The sequence below is a fragment of the Camellia sinensis genome, chromosome 13 (assembly GCF_055761805.1).
Source record: "Camellia sinensis isolate YWXY chromosome 13, ASM5576180v1, whole genome shotgun sequence".
NCBI classification, from domain to species: Eukaryota; Viridiplantae; Streptophyta; class Magnoliopsida; order Ericales; family Theaceae; genus Camellia; species Camellia sinensis.
Genome location: NC_138973.1, coordinates 50507501 through 50527690, shown reverse-complemented (window position 1 = coordinate 50527690; position 20190 = coordinate 50507501). Strand labels below are relative to the sequence as shown.

Genomic DNA, 20190 nt, shown 5'->3' with positions numbered 1-20190 from the left:
ACATATCTTATTAGGTGATGAGTGAAATGTAGAATCGATGTAAGAGGCTACAATATAAGCAATAAATATGGGGGTAGGTATGCGGTGTGAGGGGTTACCATATACCGTAGTACTAAAAATTATCACCATTTTGAGAACTAGTCAAACTGTGAAGATAACATATTTGTGTCTTGATTGGGAATCCTATACTACACCTTGTTGGTACTGAGGGGAGGAAGGAAGTATCAAGTTAATCTGAAGGATAGTCGGTACTTCAACGGTGTAAATTGACCCTACTTAGTGAGTACAAAAAAGCATTCCGAGTTTGTGCTTGAGTACCAGTCTTACAGCATTGAAGTTACCCATACCCATACTCCTTGAAAGTCTCAAAAAAAGCTCAAAGAAACCTTCAACAGAAGGGTATACATGAAACTGACAGGAAAATAAAATTTCTAGAGGCATGAGACAACTCTGTAAGGGAACCTAATAACAACAGTGATGATGATGAAATACAGACGGATTGAAACTGCCACCTGCTAAAATTTATCGGGCTTGTTTGGTTTGTTTTTGGGAGAGTTGTTTTTGAAAAAAAATTTGGGGAGAGAGTTTAGAAATTTTTTTGGTTTGTTTGGTTGTATATTTTGGGAGAGTTGTTTTTTTGGGAGTTTTGGATGATTTGATATTTTGAGAGAATTTGAGTAGATGTGTGTGAGAGAAAAAGTGATTGAGAAGAAGAGAGGAAAGAGAAAAGGTGATTGATTGATGTGTAAGAGAGAGAAAGCGATTTTGGAAATTTTTTTAGAAAAACTCAAACCAAACAATTTTTTAGAAATTTTTTTCTAAAACTCATCTCCCAAATGCAAACCAAACATGTCTCCTATCTTTTTTTATTTTTATGTATTTTCTTGTTTTGCTCCTCTCTCCAAACTCAAGTTGATTAGTTTCTATCCTCCTTGAGTTTGCGGGGGGCTGTTAGAATTTACCTACACCTACCACCACCTACTACCACACCTACTACACCTACCACCAATTTACCCTCACCTACTCCTCACCTACTACCCAAACCCTCTCCTATATAATGAGCTACTCTGCTTTGTAATATAACAAATCAATGTATCAGATCAATCAATACAATCAATAATAATACATCAGTTATTTTACATCAGTTATTTCTTTATTTATTTTATTTAATACATCAGTTATTTTTACATGGTATCAGAGCAAGGTTAAGAACCTGATCATTCTACTTCACCGGCGGGCGGCAGCCTCGCCTTGGCCGCCCGCCGGACCTCAACCTATTCTGCTTATTTTCCATAATTAAGCTCTTCTCTGCCTTTACAACGGCTGCCAACGAAGACCAAGCTTTCCCAGTCCCCAGTGGACCGAAGAGGAGATACCCTCGCTTCCACGCCATTGCTCGCCTCTGTTGTTGGTGAAGATCTTCCTCTGCCAAGACTTCACCCCAATCGCTTTCCCTTCTTCCATTACGTGATTCAAGTAAGTCCCGTTGACGATTTCTCTCTCATCCGCGCCGCCAATGGCAACCTCTCGTCCGCCATCGAAGCCGCTCGACCTCGACATCACGATCGTCTCCGCCAAGCACCTGAAGAACGTGAACTGGCGTCAAGGCGACCTCAAACCCCTACGCCATCTTCTGGGTCGACCCGGACCACCGTCTCGCCACCAAGTCCGGACGATTCCACCCGCCTCCGCACCTTCGAGCTCCGCCGCCCCTCCGGCCGCCCCCAGGGCAAGATCCGCATCACGCTCGCCGTCCGAAGCAGAGACGCCGCACGTACCGTGCCCATGGAAGAATCAACCCCTACATGTCTTCCCCCTGCCATATTGAGTTGATCTTGTCTGAGAAGGAATGCTGCGTCTGCTAGAGAACAAAGTGCATCACACCTCTTGGTTCCCCACTACCCCTTTTAATTTTTAATTTATGTTATCTTTTTCCTTTTCATCATGTTCGCACTCTTTTCAACCTTCTTTTCTTTTCTTTTCTTTTCTATACATACATTTTTTTTTATTATAATACCAACCCATCATTCCCACTTTGTTTAATCAATCCGTCTGCTTCCCCATGTTGCCAGACCCATCATTCATCCCACGAGAGTCTCTAATATCTATATATATATATATATATATTAAAAAAAAAACAACCGATCTTTCTCAACTACCCCATCCACACATATTGTTTTTTTTTATCTATTTTATTTCTTTATTTATTTTATTTTCTTTTTATTTTTCAAACAAAACACCAACACCAAAATCACACCGCTATTTTTCATATGTCCCATCCACATATTTTTTATCTATTTTCTTTACCCATTGTTTTTCTTTTATTTTATTTTTATTCTTAAACACAAGCACAACATTCCACAATCTTGTCATTTATTCATCTCAGGGATCTACCCCGATCACCATTTTACACCAAAAAAAAAAAAAAAAAAAAAAAAAAACAAAACAAAACACCGGCTTCGTTTACTTTTCTGCAGACGGCCACACACCGACATCCCTTCTCTACTCTGCCGCCGGTCTCTTCTTCTTGCCTCCGTCTTGGCCAGTCCTTGACGGTGCTGCCTCTGTGTTTTCCACGCCGCCCACCACGTTCACTCCCCCATACTCTTCCACTGCAGCATATGGCGGACCTCCAAAACGGAACATCACGGTGGCCTTCCGCTTCAGTTCCTTATTTTCCGCCTTTAGCACACTTATCTCTGCTCGCGCATCCTTATACATGCGTTGGAGCAGAGCCAGCTGGGAGTTTAAATGCTGCACCTCATTTGTCCTACTCTGCAGCCGGTTCGACAAATTTGTGACCGCCGTCATGCTTTCCACACATGCCTTCAGAGTATACTGATTGGCCTCCACATCCGACTGCACTGCCATTCTTTGCTCCACCGACTGCATCGGAAAGTTCAACGGAGCAAACTCCGGGGCGCTTGGTTGAGGTTCCAGTGCCACCGCACCAGTTCTCTCTCTTGTTGACTCGTTGAGGTCGGGAAAGAGGGTGAGCAGTCCACGGGAAGACGAAGACGAAGCCATTTTCTGGGCAACAGAGTGTTATACAGAATCTCTCTCAGAAATCTCTCTCAGAATATCTCTCACAGGTGTTTTTGCCTCAGCCTCAGCCTCTGTCTTATAGCCGAGGCAGCCACGCGCATCGCGCGCCTCTTGACGCCCGACAAACTGGCACGCCTTTTGATGGCACGCCTTTTTATGGATTGGGCACGCCTTTTGATGGCACACCTTTTTGAAAGATTGGGCACACCTTTTGAGGGTGCGACTTTTTAAGGGTCCGACAAGACTCTGTAAACTGTCCCGACATTGATTCCGGTTAGCTCCTTTATGGGTCCGACAAGACTCTGTAAACTGTCCCGACATTGATTCCGGTTAGTTTCTACAAGGGTCCAGCAAGACTCCGTAAACTGTCATCTACAACGGTCCGACATGACCCCGTAAACTGTCTTCTACATCGGTCTGACACGACCACACAGTGTCTGCTACAACGGTCCGACATGACCCCGTAAACTGTCTGCTACAACGGTCCGACACGACCATACCGTGTCTTCTACAATGGTCTGACACGACCATACAGTGTCTCCTATCTTTTTTTATTTTTATGTATTTTCTTGTTTTGCTCCTCTCTCCAAACTCAAGTTGGTTAGTTTCTATCCTCCTTGAGTTTGCGGGGGGCTGTTAGAATTTACCTACACCTACCACCACCTACTACCACACCTACTACACCTACCACCAATTTACCCTCACCTACTCCTCACCTACTACCCAAACCCTCTCCTATATAATGAGCTACTCTGCTTTGTAATATAACAAATCAATGTATCAGATCAATCAATACAATCAATAATAATACATCAGTTATTTTACATCAGTTATTTCTTTATTTATTTTATTTAATACATCAGTTATTTTTACAAAACATACCCATCATCTTTATATTGCTGCTAGTCTCAACAATTCTCCTTTGGCTTGGTTTCAGATTCAACCTCACATGGGCATGAAAATAATATTTATGGCTACAACCTTATCCCTACTCCATAGGAAAAGATAGACCATGCAATACAAAAAGGCAGTTAACCGCATTTCAATATCTAAAATCAGGAAAATGGAGGTAATCAATTTTAAATGTTCAACTAGGGCTAAGAACTTTCTATGAATTGCCATTAGACCATTGATAGAAGACATATATGTTCAAAACATGGTTCAACTACCATACACTATGCTTCTTGAAGAAAGAATTCAATTAACCCTTTTTGCATAAGCAGTTAATTCCCACTGTTTACATACCCATAAGACGCTTGTAAGTTTCATTTTTTCCCAAGAAAATATCAGAGTTGGCTTCTTGCTTCTCATGTTTGGCTATAATAACCTTTTTCTGAAAATCCAATGGTATATCCTTAGGTAGCTGTGCTTGCAATTTGTCTTTGTCTGCATTTATTGATAGTTCCACACATTTTGGATCTTTATTGATGCTTAAGCTCTCGTTCTTGATAGTCTCTGCATCCTTAGCCATAGAACATCTAAGGTCTTCTCTAACATCCTGCACAGATTAAATCATGAGACACCAATCATACCATAGAAAGCAGAACTCAATTAAGTACTTACATTCAGAAAGGCGGTTACTTGCTCCATAAGAGATGTCGGAACACACTCAAACTGAAGTTCCTTCAACACAGCCCACCACAACATAACAAAAAAAAGGAGGGGGGGGGGGGGGGGGGGGGGGGAGAATCAGAAAGTGAAGAAATCCAAAATGAGCTTAAAAAGAGATACTTGCAAATTAAAATGCAATGTTAAAAGTTATACTTTATGAGACATCTGAGTTTGAAAAAACTTGATCGAATTTGATCAAATTGAGAAACTTGATGAAATTTAATTATATCTCTAACCTCAACCCGATTAGAAAAAATTCCAGCAGGGGTAACAGAATCCTTGGGATTAAAAGCATCAAGAAAACCTTCCATTGATGCTCGTAAGCTGCAACAGAAGTAAATCGAATTAGCACATGGAGAGCATTTTGACAATTATGTAAAAAGTGAAAACAAATTAATTAAACATATACTTTGGAAAATACCAAAGGAGCTATATTTGGCCATCACCAGCAAAACATCTATAATTGGTTCATACCTTACCTTTAATGCCTTTGGTATGCTGTGGAAAGGTGCATGATTTTATAGATATCCATAAAACTTAAAAGTAGATTAGAATTAGTAATCACCAAAAACTAGCAGAACAGCTTATGCTTTCTTAACTCCATTTGTTTATAAACGAGTGATATAGGATTTCAGCAGCTAATATGCAACTCAACTCCAGAAGAAAGCTCAAATCTCTACCATTTGGGGTTGAATTCTAGTCAATAGTTCATATCTGTCTAGAGCCACATCTTCCAATCATTGTCTGGGAGCATGTAGACCCATGGGTGAATGAGAATATGCAAGACACCAAAAAAAAATGTAGGCAGATAGATGACGCCCCGAAGAATGTATAACAGATTATAACTGACATGACAGTTTTATAGCTCATACTAGCCTTCTATCAGGTCTACATTTTTGCTCCAGGCATTTTACATTAATAACCCTGGTCACTACCAAAAATATTAACTTCATGGAGCTAATGAAAAAATTCAACTAGTTAATCACATTTGACATTGCTACCTGTCATAAAATCAGTTTGAAGCAGACACAGTAAGCAAGAAAAGCAATAACAAATAAACAATCTTCTCAGAACAAATATTAGTAAAAAATAGGAAATAAAGGACCAGACATTGGGATGGTTTTGATATACACCATGACAGAAATAGAAACCATAAGCCTCAAAAGGAAGCAATTCCTCTCAAAAATGCAACACACCAACAAACAGAAAAGCTGAAGAAGAAAGTTATCACTGTGAACAATCAAAGTTAAGAATTTACATGTGGAAAAATATGGATAAAAGAAATACATAACAAATTTATTGAAAAAATGTCCGTGATGGCCATAAAATTTGACAAATCTAAACTGTAAAAAGATTTAGACCTTAAAGTTAAGAAGCTGATACATAGAAATGGCAAGGAATCCAGAAGTTCATTCTGAATGGTGATGACTTGATGTAACAAAAAAGCAAATATATATATATATATATGCTAGAAGTCGTGCCAATACAACATAAATTGATGATTTTGAATGGAAAAAATTATAATTTTACCCTTATAATTAAGACAAACAAATGTTCTCTAAACATTCAAAAAGTGATTTTGTTGTTTAATTTTGGAATTGGAACATTCAAAAAGTCATTTTTGTTGGACAATTTTGGAATTAGAAAAAGCATTACACCACTTCAATTTGGTGAACACAAAAATGAACTGTTCACTTTACATATAAGTATAGATATATAAATATATACAGATAAGGGCACCAAAATATGAAATCTGAACATACCCAATCAAAATGCATCTCATCTAACAAAACTTCAGATGAAACAAACACCAATATCTGATCAGGTAATTATCACCTTTCTACATAAACTAAAATAAGATCCACGGTGCCATTTGGTAACACTTACGTTTTCAGTTTTCTGTTTATATTTACAAAAATTTTAAAAACTCAAATAAAAACTTGTTTGATAAAATTTTTGATTTATAAATCAGTGGTTTCAGTTTATAAATTTGGCCAAAAAATGAAAACACAAAAAATGTGTTTCCATTTTGAGTTTTTAGTTTTTTTTTTTTATCACCCAACATTAGCCACCACCCACCACCATTTTCCACCACCGTCTTCCACCACCACCATCCACCCTCCACCACCACCTACCACCACCACTCACCACCCACCTACTACCACCAGCCACCACCCGCCACCGCCACCGCCACCGCCACCCACCTGCCACCCACTCGCCACCACCACCACCACCACCACCCACCTGTCATCCACCCGCCACCACCCACCACCTGCCACTACCATTCACCGCCCGCCACTTACTTGCCACCACCATCCACGCGCCACCACCCACCACCTGCCACTACCATTCACCGCCCGCCACTTGCTTGCCACCACCACTCACCACCCACCTGCCACCACCATTCACCACCTGCCACCACCAGCCACCCACCACCCACCCGCCACCACCACCACCACCATCACCTACTACCCACCCGCCACCCACCTGCCACCACCACCCACCACCCACTACCACCACCACCACCACCACCCACTTGCTACCATTTACCACCTGCCACCGTCACCCACCCACCCACCACCACCCGCCACCCACCTGCCACCACCACCTACCACCCACTCGCTACCACCTACCACCTGCCACCATCACCCAGCCACCCACCACCACCACCACCACCACCACCACCCGTTACCTACCCGCCATCCGCCACCCACTTGCTACCACCACCCACTCGCTACCACCTATCACCCGCCACAGTCACCCACTCACCCACCCACCATCACCACCCACCCGTCACCTGCCATCCGCCACCCACCCGCCGCCGCCACCGCCACCCACTCGCTACCACCCACCACCCGCCACTGTCACCCACCCACCCACCCACCCACCCACCACCACCACCACCTGCCACCTACCCGCTATCCACCACCACCTACCATTAGCCACTCACCACCCACCACCTACCCGCCACCAACCGCCACCCGCCGCCACCACCACCACCACCCACCTACCCACCCACCATCACCACCCACCCGCCACCACCCACTACCACCCGCCATCCGCCACCCACCTACCACCACCACCACCACCACCCACTCGCTACCACCCACCACCCATCACCGTCACCCACCCACCCACCCACCACCACCTACCCGCCAGCCACCATCGGCCACTTACCACCCACCACCACCCGCCATCCGCCACCCACCACCCGCCACCGCCACCTCCCACTCACTACCACCCACCACCCACCACCCGCCACCGTCACCCACCCACCAACCACCACCACCCACCCGCCACCACCCACCCGCCACCACCACCCACCGTCACCACTTTCCACCACTGTCTTCCGCCGTCACTTGCCGCCACTTGTCATTTCTCAGTTTTTTTATATTTTTAAAATTTTTTAAACATTTTGTCACTTACCAAACGCGTTTGTAGTTTATATTTTCCTAAAAATAAAAATAAAAAAAACAAAAACCAGTTTATAAAATTTTTGTAAATATAAACTGAAAACGTAAACGTTACCAAACACACCCAAATATTTGTTTGCAAGGATGAAAAGATCAAGTGGTGGCAACCATTAAGACTTGACACTGAGGGCTTTGCAAAATATGCAAGAACTCAGCACAAGGTTACAATACATGTAAGGTACTAAAATAAATATAAGGTACTTAAGTTCTACTTGTTAGATCCTAATTAGAACATTCATCATATGCTTTTCTGGCTTAGAAAATAGTGAGTTCTCTTTCTTTTCTTTTGATAAGTGAAATAGTGCATTATCACATGCACAAACACACAAACCAGGTTTGTACTCCAACATAAAAGTTATACATTTGACATGAGCAATAGAGATCCACGGCTTATGAATCCATTAGTAACACACAAATTGACAACAGACAGAATTCTTAGAGGAAACCAACATTCAGAATAAGATCTCTGAAAATGCATATAAATATCCTACCGTGAACAATCAGAATTATTCGCCAAGTATGATTTCAAATCCTCGAAGGACCTTTTCTCCAAAGGCATGATTTCATAAGCACCAGAACTCAATGGAGGCAACAATTTGAAAAGAACTTGGTAAACTAACAACTGCAAAGAAAACCAGAAAGATGTCACATGGGGCTACCAAAAGTCATGTTGCTATGCCTTTGATTGGTAAGAAATAAATGACAGTAAACAAATCAAAGAGAAGCACCTGGGTAAAACCCCGTAGACTGTGGTGATGTGAGGTTAATAACGGAATTATAGGAGGAATTAATTCCACTAAATAACAAGATTGAACTGTTGCTGATGCATGGAGGATGACATTAGCCGCTATAAATACATACGACGAGAGTGCCTGTAATCAATGCATAAAAATTACTAAAACAGGAATGGTTGTACAAATGTTAGAAACCAATTCTCATTTTTTTATGAATGCAGTGTAGGAGTTTATTTTGAATGGTCATTTGACGTATAAATTGTTTCATATCAAAGAAACATATTACGAAGATCAAGAAAGAGGAAAATCAAAGAAATCAAAGTATGGGCAACTAATTGATATAACTTAGTAGAGGTATTACCCTTTTTCCTATTGGGGGTAAGGGGTTGTAGAATGTTGATGTATTCACAAGCTTTTAGAAGTTTTAGTGATCTTGGGAATAAGTTTCAATACTTTTATTTATTACCATAAGAGTTAGTATGAATTTTAGGTAGATGTAGATACCTCATACACAGCAACGTGTTGCGAGCATGAAGGCAGTGACATGTGCTTTACACAATGTCAGATGAACCTACATGTGCTAGCCTTCAAGTTACATGTGTGGTCCATGTGTCCGGTCCTAACCGAACTGGATTAAAAGACTTAATCATATACAAGATGCTTGTTCCACAAGATTGATAGCCTCAAACTTTCTCAAATATAACCATGCTGCAAGAGTGCAAATGAAGTTTCCCCAATCTACCTGGCCATTGTGCTTGCACACTTTTTTTGTTCATAATTGTGGTTATACCAAGCCTTCTCTAATCAAGCTAATCTTTTAACAAATTAAACTCTCCTTACTGCAGTTGCCTTATTTTTCTCTCTTTTTGGCTCAATGATCAAGCATGCTTATCAATGAATGAAAATTAAACTGAAGCAGAGAAAGAGCAAAATCACTTAAATGCAACGCTTGCCTGAGGCCTCATATCATAATCTCGGAATATAGGAACTAACTGCTCCCTGACCTGTAGTAACAGAAACATGATAAGAATTTGTTAACAAGACATTTCAACTTATGAAACCAACAACAAAGGTATAAAAGGTGAAAATAATTATTCAATAGTACATATATCATCAATTAAAAGCCTCAGAAGGCATGAAAAATTCAAATCCAAAAGCCATGTCCTCCAGTTATCTTTAAAAGTACAGGATTTGCACACTCAAGGTTTCAGATAAAAGCAAAATGATAACGAAAAAGACATGAATAGCACAAATGTCTTTCAAGGAAGTGCAGGATTTTCTCAGCAGACTTCATGCAGTTTGGGTGGCTAAGGGCCAGGTCAACAGCGATCAAAGTGACACAGAATTTGGAATCTGCTGGTTATTTTAGATAAACCCAAAACCACAGTCGTGGGGGTGGAATCATTCAACACCCCTGAACAGGAAATGATCCAACCTTTACAAGCCTTAATTGGTAAAAAGAAAAATAAGCACCCAATAACACACAATGTATATAAAATAACAAAAAACAATGCTCTCCGTTTTTCCTCATTCTTCAAATATTTATGGTAGTACAATTTGATGGTGATTCATTCAACCTAGCAGAACTCGTCCTCTCCAAGGAAAAGATTTTGGTTAATTTCCCAAAAATATAAAATGGAAAATTTCTAAAAGACTAAATAGAAAATTTGGACAGTGAGAACCTGACTGAACTAACATAAAAGGAGGGAGCAGAACAAAATAGAAAACAAGAGAGATAAACCTTGAAGGGTAACATCAAAACTATCTATAGTGAAAATTTATTCAAATGCGACAACCACAAAAAAGTGTTGGTCAGATATTACCCATAAGCATGGAAAGAATACTCACCAGTGATGGAAATTTCAAGTATATGTTGATTGCGAATGTTTCTAAGTATTGGCGAACAGCAGGCAAGTTGTTCCTCTGCAACGGAATAGAAGCAGATATTATTAGGATTTTCAATGCAGAATTAAAAAATCCCTAAAGGAGGCAGTGAACAGTGTAAAATAAATGATAATTCAGGGATTAGCATTATATAATTTATCCACGGTAGAATAAACAATAAATGATCGATTTTAGTATTATCTACAGCATATTAAGGAAGCATTACATTCTGACACAGTGCCATCTATGGAATTATAAAAAATTAAAAAGTAAAATAACCAGCTGCGGTTGACCATCTCCGTGATTATAGAAACCCAATTAACAATGCCTTGCAAACATCTGTTCATAGTACAGATCCAAAAATTCACACATGGAACCCAACTTTAAGTTGGCTGCATAAAAGACGATTTATCATAAAAGCATAAAGAATGTCAGTTTGTACAACCGGGACTGGATTTTATTTTCGCAGATGGAGGGCATGCATTATCTGTATGAAATCCATACCATGAGAACATCGAGAAGTACTACCCATATACAAAATCATATATATCCACTACCAAGGATCAGATGGAGTAATTTTAATGGATTTACAAATAAAGAGAGAAAAGGCAATGATATGCTAAATATTCCCGAGACATGCTGAAATTAATACAATGGTGATTGCAAAAATAAAGCAAAAGGTAAACTGGAAATAGTATGGAGATCAGATAAACTGAATCTAGAGCATTGTCCCGGTTAACATAGAAATAGAATATACATAATGAAATTAGACTACAAATTGTAGGGGAAGTGTAGAATTTGAGATTGTATGGGGTAGTCTAATAACAACAAACTCAACATCTTTTGTGCATTATATTTGTTAAATTAAAATTGATACAGATTTACCACATAATTATGGACAATTCTACTCACATAGAGGGCGATGTGCAAGCTACATGTAACTTCCTGTAATATATCTTGATGAACAAATTGTGACAAAATGCATATCATTTGCCATGCACGAATTTTGCGCCTATGAACCTGTGAAAAAACAAGAAAAGAAAAACACTAGGAGAATATCAAGAAAAAGAGGGGGGGGGGGGGGGGGGGGGGGGGGGGGAAGGAGAGAACCAGCATTCAGCAGTGCAATTAAATTCTTTACACTTCTAGAATAATTCCAAGCAGGTTGTACGCTAAATTGAAGTCATACCTAAGCTTCAAATTATTCCTGCAACGGGTAACTTTTAAATCCAAGGGTTGGTAGAGATGGTACTCACCCCACTGTACTTTTTGTACAGCTCCTTTGCTTGATCCTTGTCATTTACCTGCATCCACAAATACAGCAATCAACACTATAAGTATGATATGACAAGAAATCTTTAAAAAGGAGCAAATACAGCTTTAAAATATATAACCATGCAACAAACATTTATAAAAACATGACTGAAGAATATTTTTTGAAGATATATCATCTGAAATCAACAAATACCATTTCTAATATTCACATTCGTACAATATTCTACCAACCAGGTTACAATTAGAAGGCTTTCCAGCCAACAGAAAAACAAAAATGAAAAAATGGCCAAAAGTCACAACATTTAAAAATAAAAAAAATAATAAAAAATAAAACAGAGAGAGAGAAGTAGGGCAAAATCCTCTTTAGCCCCTTGTAGTTACAATTACAACATAAAAGTGCAAAACAGACCAAATCCACCAGGTGGGTATTGTTCTCAGCCAAAACCAAAGAGGATGATGCCATTTGCAAATATTTCAACATTTACAAGGCTGCAAATATTGAAACCCAAAACTAGCAGCCTTTAGCAATTCAAAACATAAAATGCCATTTGCAGATGAAATACAGCGTGACGCACTAGTACAAAGTTATGAAAGGTGGGACAGAATAAATACAATTAGATAGCTGCTGTTGTATTTGACGCACTAGTACAAAGTCATACTATTTCATTAAATCAGTTAACATTTCTTAGAGTTTAACTGAGGATTTTGAAGACATGATTCAATACCACAAAATCAAGAAGCTCTAGCAAAAACATTTTGCCGGATTCAAAAGCAGCGTGGCAGTTTTTGTTTGCATTTATCAATCCAACCATAGCGGCAAAATCTGCAAGCTTGTAAAACAGAACAGCAACAGATACACGTGCATACAACTCTGTGTTGATGAATGCCTGGTAAGAAATTACAACATTAAAAAATATGTAGTTAGAAACTTCAACAAATGCAATTTATAAAGAATTATAATGTAATGACAGTAAATACAAATTTATGATTATAATGTAATTGCAGTAAATAAAATATTATGCAATAACTATTACCAAATGCCATTTATCAGGCACTAGCATTACACACAATGGCAAACAAATAATGTTGAAGTTGTTGGAGCTACTTAACCAATTTTCAAATGAGATGACTCAATAACATTTAGTCTATAGAAGGTAAAATTTTCATGAAAATCTTTGTAAAAACACAAAATTGTATACTGCCCTATACTTCATTAAGTTTGCTGTGGTCAGCCACATCCGTCACAAGGATGCTGTGTCCGACTCCCGCACCCGTATCAGTGTCGTGTGGGTACTCCAGCCAAAACCAGTGAGTCCATGTAACACAGCCAGCGGTATATTAAATTAGCAACAAAATCAATAAACTAAAAGCTTCAAATGTTTCATCATCCCCATGTCCCAATAGCAATTCACACCATCACTAACAAAGGAAAAGGAGGAAAAAAAAAAAAAAAGGCTAGAATTTGAACTTCGTTCCAAACCAACAATTGGAACTTCTCCATGTCCTTCCCAGTGTCTTCCTCTACTGTTAAGATTCACCCACACAAATTCTGAGTAGCTTAAAGTGGGAGGAGCACTAGAGTTGTAAAGGAAGCCCACATCCTATTAGCTTGGAAGAGTTTTGGGGGCTTCAAAAAGTGTATTATGGTCTGTTTGGTATCGTCCCCTAGGGGACACCCCAGCGGCTTTGGCCACATTCCTCCAATAAAAAGACTCAAGTTTGTGTCTCATTAACATACCTATCCAAAAAAAAAAAATTGTGTTTGGTTACATCTTCAAATTGCTCTAAAAGTTAGAGGGCTGTTGCCAAAACAAACATTTTGACAAAGCAGGAATATAATTGCTTTGGCAGAAAGAGAAACTGAGAAGGTGGGGCTGAAAGGTCTTCTCATGATGTAAAGACCATATAGAACCAAGAGTTTTAAAGAAATCACTTCCCTACAGAACTCTTAGTTAAAAGTATTTCATTGTAAGTCACTGCAGCATCAAACTGAACCTAATATTCCTCTCCATCTCAATATTCCAAAATCACTTGGCCCCATAAAATCGTACTCCAACAATGACATACCTTTTCATTTAATACTCAACCCTTTTAGTCCATTAGTGAAAAAGCAAAACAAATAAATTCACACGAGTCTACATCATCCGCACCCTAGTTGCCCATTCCAGACTCAATCTTGGCATATCTAGCAAAACAATCCACCATTAAAAAAAAAAACACACACACACACAGATTTTTCTGAGCTCGATCAAGACTCATAATAGATAAGAACAACAAGGTGCCAAAAACTATCCGTAACTATAGCAACGATTTCATTTTTCGATCAAATAAGTATATGCTGAAGAGGCTCATATGATCAGTATTGATCCAAGCCGTTAGTTATAACACCATGAGCTGGAATAAAACCTAAACCAAATTACTCAAATTGAAACAACCATTTCTTGGAGAGGAACTCGTAATTTGCCCATAATTACAACGATAGAACTAGACATTACCAAGTTCAAAGATGAATGATATCAAGTAATTCTAGCATAAAGAAATCCAAAACAGGAAACAAAATCCAATTATAATTAAATATATATATCTTACTTCAGTCAGTTCAAGGTCTGGGCTTTTGGACAATAATGATACTTCTTTCCTTGCATCATAATTCTCAGCCAGTTCGGCTTCAAAATCCTCATCAAATGCAACTGGTGAAGAACTCAGATTAAATAAAGAAAAAAAAAATCAAAAGGATTCATCCTCAATTCATGAATTTCTTATCTTGTAAAAGAAAGGAAGAAAACTGAGAATAAATTATTTAATTGAAGAATTAATTAAAATATTGGGTAAGTGTGTGATGCACCTGAACCATAGAGAGTTAACAGCTTCAGCTCCTGCATATAGTACTTAATAGTTTTGGGATTTAAGAGCCATAACCCTGTTAGATGCAATGCTGCAAGACGGATAGTGCGTGGACTTTTGGTGCCTTCCTCAAGAATTTTTCCAACAAACTACAAGGGTGTTAAAAATAAGTAAAAATTTACTGAAATCACCAAAAGAGTATTTATAGAATAACTTTTTCAGAGGAATCAACAGGAGTTGGGGAGAGAGAGAAGAACCACACACCCACTTCAGAGGTCCAGGTCCATTGTCACTTTGATGCATGCACTCGTTGCTAAACACAGAATAATGCAATACAGAAGATAAAAGTGCAGCAATAGGGGCAACCCTCCTCTTATTGCAGCTGACATGCAATATCCAAGAAGAACGTACCAAATGCCACATCATCTTCAAAGAGATTAAAGTCAGAAAATTAATGTCAACAATTGCAGCCAATTCATTCAAATTATACCTAATTTATCAAACCAGAAAAAGGAAAGCATAAAATTTGAAATTGATTCATTCCATACAGCAAATTTTTATCTGCAGTCGTGTTTGGAACTGAATTATGTTTTTTTTTTCCAATATCTCTGCTCAATCTCCATATAATTACTTAGGTACTCAGGCATAGGATATTAACTATGTTTCTTCACCTATATGAGTGTTACCAAGATATATCTAATTTATTTCAAGTCATTTGCTATTACGGAATTTCCTCACTCATGATATGCAACTAGGCTGATGCCTCTCTTCCAAGCTGGTAAAATCCTAGCCTAATGTCTTCGCTTCTACAACCATGAAGAAAATCGCACAATACTGAAGATAATAACACAAGGAATATCACCATAATCTCTAAATGATGTTGCATGAAAAGATAGACAAGGCACATGCATGGATCCCTAATTTTATTTTTTTTGATCAACAACAAATTTTTATTGATTAATCAAAAAGAAGAAATGAGGATAAGGCATCCTCTACAAAAAGAAGCAAAGAAAGACACATGCATGGATCCATTGTAATTAATCCTCACTAAAAATTGTATTGTGAGCATGCACACACTTGCATACAACAATTGCTAAGGAAAAATATGACACTAACCTGAGTATCCATGCCATCACGTGAGGAAACATCTGAACGCATCGATCCTGAATTAAACAGCTCCAATACCAATCTGATAGACCTCAACATGGGCAAAACAGAACCTTCCCCAGCATTCTCAAGGCTAAAAATTCATTTGGGATAGAAACGATGATCATAAAGAATCTCGAGGACTAATAAACACATTATTATAAAAACAGAAACAGCTGGAAACCAAATTTAGAATACTAAGCAAATATAACAGAATGATAGGAAGGATACCATTTCCTACACTTTTTTTTAAATGGGCAGTCCCCTTAGAAGTTTGCCAAAAACAGAAAACCTATTTTTATAGGTAATAATGTGTTTTAAATAATGATTACCGTAATATTGTTGCATGTTAAAGAAGAATATCTTCTGGCTAAATTAAAGAAAAGAAAGAATGATAATTTTGACATTCTGAATGAACAATGAAACAAATGCCATGTTTATGTGAACACAGAATAAACATAAACTGCTAAAATAGATCATAAAATTACTACCAAACAATACCAACAAGTCGTCTCCAAGCAAGCTTACTACAGTAACAAGCACCATAACAACATATGCAAAGCAACCTCAGTAGTACACATAATGGTGTCTGCATACCTATCAACAAGATCACCAAATACTGAACAGAGTGTGGCATCTGAGAAGAAACAATGACCAATTTCTATTTGAACTCCATTCTCAAAAGCATGGCTAGGGATTGACAACAGATATTCTAGGCAGATCCACTGCAACAGTAACATAACATAAGTTGGAATCAGTTACGTTATTAATTTATGCACCATCAACAACCAAATTTGGAAGTAATATTTGATGCCCCTACTGGAACAAAACAACATAAATCATAAAATTGACTGATACTAGTAGAACCCCATTATCCATAACATCTGCAATTTATCATCGAATGCAACACATCCATTAGCAATATCAATAGGAGAATAATATCTTCAAGACATACTGCCAACCCAACCACACACATACAGACACAGACAGACAGACAGACATACAGAAGCTAAGAACCGCACAGATGTACAAGAACAAGGATACAGATACAGAGGAACATGGATACAGATACAGACACCAACATGAGACAGCGATTTCCAAAAATCAGAATACGGACATGAGAGGACAAGGGAAAAGCATTTTTTTATATTTTTTTATTTTCTGTGTATGAATATTCCATCCACAAATAACTAAAAATAATGAAAAGCTAACAGTAATTCAACATGAAAAACAACTCAAATCTATAAAATAAACTTTATTCAATATAGAAATTTTTATTAATAATAAACCATTACATCAGAGTTGTTTGCCTTCATCAACATCAGAAATTGTGGGTGTGCTACTAGCACAAGTAAAATAAGACAAGTTTTTTGATGACCATTACAACTTACAAGTTAAAAAAAAAGCTATTTCAACAATCAAACACTAATTTAGAATGACAATTCAACAACTTCAATAATCAAACACTAAATCAAAAATTTGTGGGAGAGAATGATACTTATTTGTATTGTTTAAAGAATAAGGGAGAGTATACTGCACAGTGATGATTAACACGGTAACAAATTTACATAGAGGTGGTTATGAATTTATGACGAATCTGTTTCCATCTCAGCACCATGTCTTGGAGCATGCCTAGAGGCAGGACATGTGTCTATGAATGTCCCCAATGTGTCCGGGCTAAGAAAAAATAATTAAAAAACATATCTCGGTGTGTTCTGGGGCATGAACATGGCTACAGAAATTAAGTTTAAGTGTCCATGTGATGTAGGACAGCATTGGATTTTCAAAACAGAGGCTATTTGGCAGCCTAAAGAGTGGGTACTGCTGGAAATTTGTGTTAATGCATAGAATATGATAGTGGTGTTGGTGGTAGATAGTGGCATGTATATAATATGATAGTGGTAGATAGTGGTAATATATAATATGTAAGTGGCATATAATGGGTTATAATGATGTTTGTAATATCTCCTATATAAGGAGTGTCATTTGGTCTTGTAAAATAAGAAGTTTTGAATATAACAGAAATATATTCCTTCTTCCTCATATTTTCGGAGTTCTTCTTCCTCATATTTTCTAAGTTGGTATCAGAGCAACAAAAAACGCAGCAGCCCTAAAACCGTCATAGCCATGTCGGAAGTCACGTCCGAAACCACTTCAACCCCTGCCACCGCCATTCCGGTGAAAACGTCCAACTCTCACTCTGTCCAAATCACCACCATCCGCCTAAATGGTGATAATTTTCTCCGCTGGTCACAATCTGTCCGGATGTATATCCGTGGGCAAGAAAAGATCGGTTACATCACTGGTGACAAGAAGGCTCCTGCTGTTAATGATCCGTTGTTCGACAGTTGGGACGCTGAAAACTCCATGGTTATGACATGGTTGGTCAATTCCATGGAGGAGGATATAAGCTCTAATTACATGTGCTATCCTACTGCACAAGAATTGTGGGATAATGTTAGTCAGATGTATTCTGACCTAGGAAATCAATCTCAAGTTTTCGAATTAACTTTGAAGTTGGGAGAGATTCGTCAAGGAGATGATTCCGTCACCAAATATTTCAATTCGTTGAAAAGGTTGTGGCAGGATCTTGACATCTTCAACACATACGAATGGAAATCGGTTGACGACTGCAACCACCACAAGAAAACTGTGGAAGACAGCCGTATTTACAAGTTTCTTGCCGGCCTCAACATTGAGTTCAATGAAGTGCGAGGAAGAATTATTGGCAGACCTCCTCTCCCATTCATTAGCGAAGTATTTGCCAAAGTCAGAAGGGAAGAGAGCCGAAGGAGCGTCATGCTTAAGAAAAAAGGTACTGGTGAATCAATTGAAATTTCTGCTTTAATTAGCGATGCTGCGGCCAACAAGGCTGCAAATTACCAGCGCAGGTTTGATGATAAGCCACGGGTCTGGTGTGATTTTTGCAACAAGCCTCGCCATACACGCGAAACGTGTTGGAAGATCCATGGCAAACCTGTCAACTGGAAAAGCAGCAAACAAGGAGAGAAGAATCGTGGCTTTCCTACCGCTAATGAAGCCGATTCAGGTCCCTTCAACAAAGAGCAGATTGATCAACTCTTAAAGCTGATAAAATCCAACTCCTCATCCGGTACTCCTAGTGTTTTGTTGGCACAAACAGGTAGAAATCCTAAAGCCTTCTCTTGCCTAAACTTCTCTCCGTGGATCATAGATTCCGGTGCCTCCGATCACATGACTAGTTTTTCCCATTTATTTAGTACCTATTTCCCTTGTTCTGGTCATGACAAAATCAGAATAGCCGATGGTAGTTTTTCACCTATTGCAGGAAAAGGATTTATTAAACTAACTGAGAAAATTAATCTCAATGCTGTTCTTCACGTCCCCAACTTAGCCTGTAACCTTTTGTCTGTCAGTAAACTATCTAAGGATTCTAATTGTCGTGTTACATTTTTTGAATCCCATTGTGAATTTCAGGACCAGAACTCGGGGATGATGATTGGGCGTGCTAGGATGCTTGAAGGTCTTTACTACTTTGATGAAGTACCTGTTAGTAATAAAAAAGCTCAGAGCTTTAATAGTACTAGTTCAATCTCTGTTCGAGAAAAAATAATGTTATGGCACTATAGGCTAGGACATCCTAATTTTCTTTATCTGAAACATTTATTTCCAGAATTATTTAAAGGGATTGATTGTTCTTCTTTTCATTGTGAAAGTTGCATTTTTGCAAAATTTCATCGCTCTACTTATTTGCCAAAACCTTACCAGACTTCCAAACCTTTTTATTTGATTCATAGTGATGTTTGGGGCCCTTCTAAAATCACTACTCTTTCTGGTAAAAGATGGTTTGTTACATTTATTGATGACCATACCCGCTTATGTTGGATTTATTTGATGAATAAAAAATCTGACGTGAAAAATTTATTCACAAATTTTTACAATATGATTGAAAACCAATTTCAAACCAAAATTGGTATTTTACATTCTGATAATGGAACAGAATATTTCAATGAGCAGTTGGGTGAGTTTTTGAAAAAAATGGGGATTTTTCATCAATCTACATGTCGGGATACCCCTCAACAAAATGGCATTGCAGAACGAAAAAATAAACATCTACTTGAAGTTGCACGTGCTATAATGTTTTACATGCATGTTCCTAAATATTTATGGGGTGAAGCAATTTTAACCGCCTCTTATTT

The 20190-nt window shown here is 38.5% G+C and overlaps 1 protein-coding gene across 9 annotated transcripts in view; it reads right to left on the bottom strand.

Moving 5' to 3' along the window:
• LOC114271328 (tRNA/rRNA methyltransferase (SpoU) family protein) overlaps nt 1–20190 on the bottom strand; it is a 40313-nt gene that overhangs the window by 3493 nt on the left and 16630 nt on the right. For 4 of the 9 annotated variants that reach the window (XR_014348848.1, XM_082902204.1, XM_082902206.1 and 1 more), the window contains 15 exons: nt 16610–16737; nt 15983–16106; nt 15131–15292; nt 14868–15015; nt 14612–14712; nt 12748–12909; nt 12004–12051; nt 11660–11767; nt 10712–10786; nt 9817–9867; nt 8858–9001; nt 8621–8751; nt 4893–4980; nt 4609–4668; nt 4291–4543 (listed from right to left, as the gene is read on the bottom strand). Coding sequence is in view for 5 of the 9 variants with exons in the window: in XM_082902204.1 (XP_082758330.1) it covers nt 4291–4543; nt 4609–4668; nt 4893–4980; nt 8621–8751; nt 8858–9001; nt 9817–9867; nt 10712–10786; nt 11660–11767; nt 12004–12051; nt 12748–12909; nt 14612–14712; nt 14868–15015; nt 15131–15292; nt 15983–16106; nt 16610–16737 (1783 nt within the window). In the remaining 4 variants the exon portion in view is untranslated. The remainder of the gene's footprint in view (nt 1–4290; nt 4544–4608; nt 4669–4892; nt 4981–8620; nt 8752–8857; nt 9002–9816; nt 9868–10711; nt 10787–11659; nt 11768–12003; nt 12052–12747; nt 12910–14611; nt 14713–14867; nt 15016–15130; nt 15293–15982; nt 16107–16609; nt 16738–20190) is intronic. The other 5 variants (XR_014348849.1, XM_082902205.1, XR_003632296.2 and 2 more) reach the window with 3 other exon arrangements.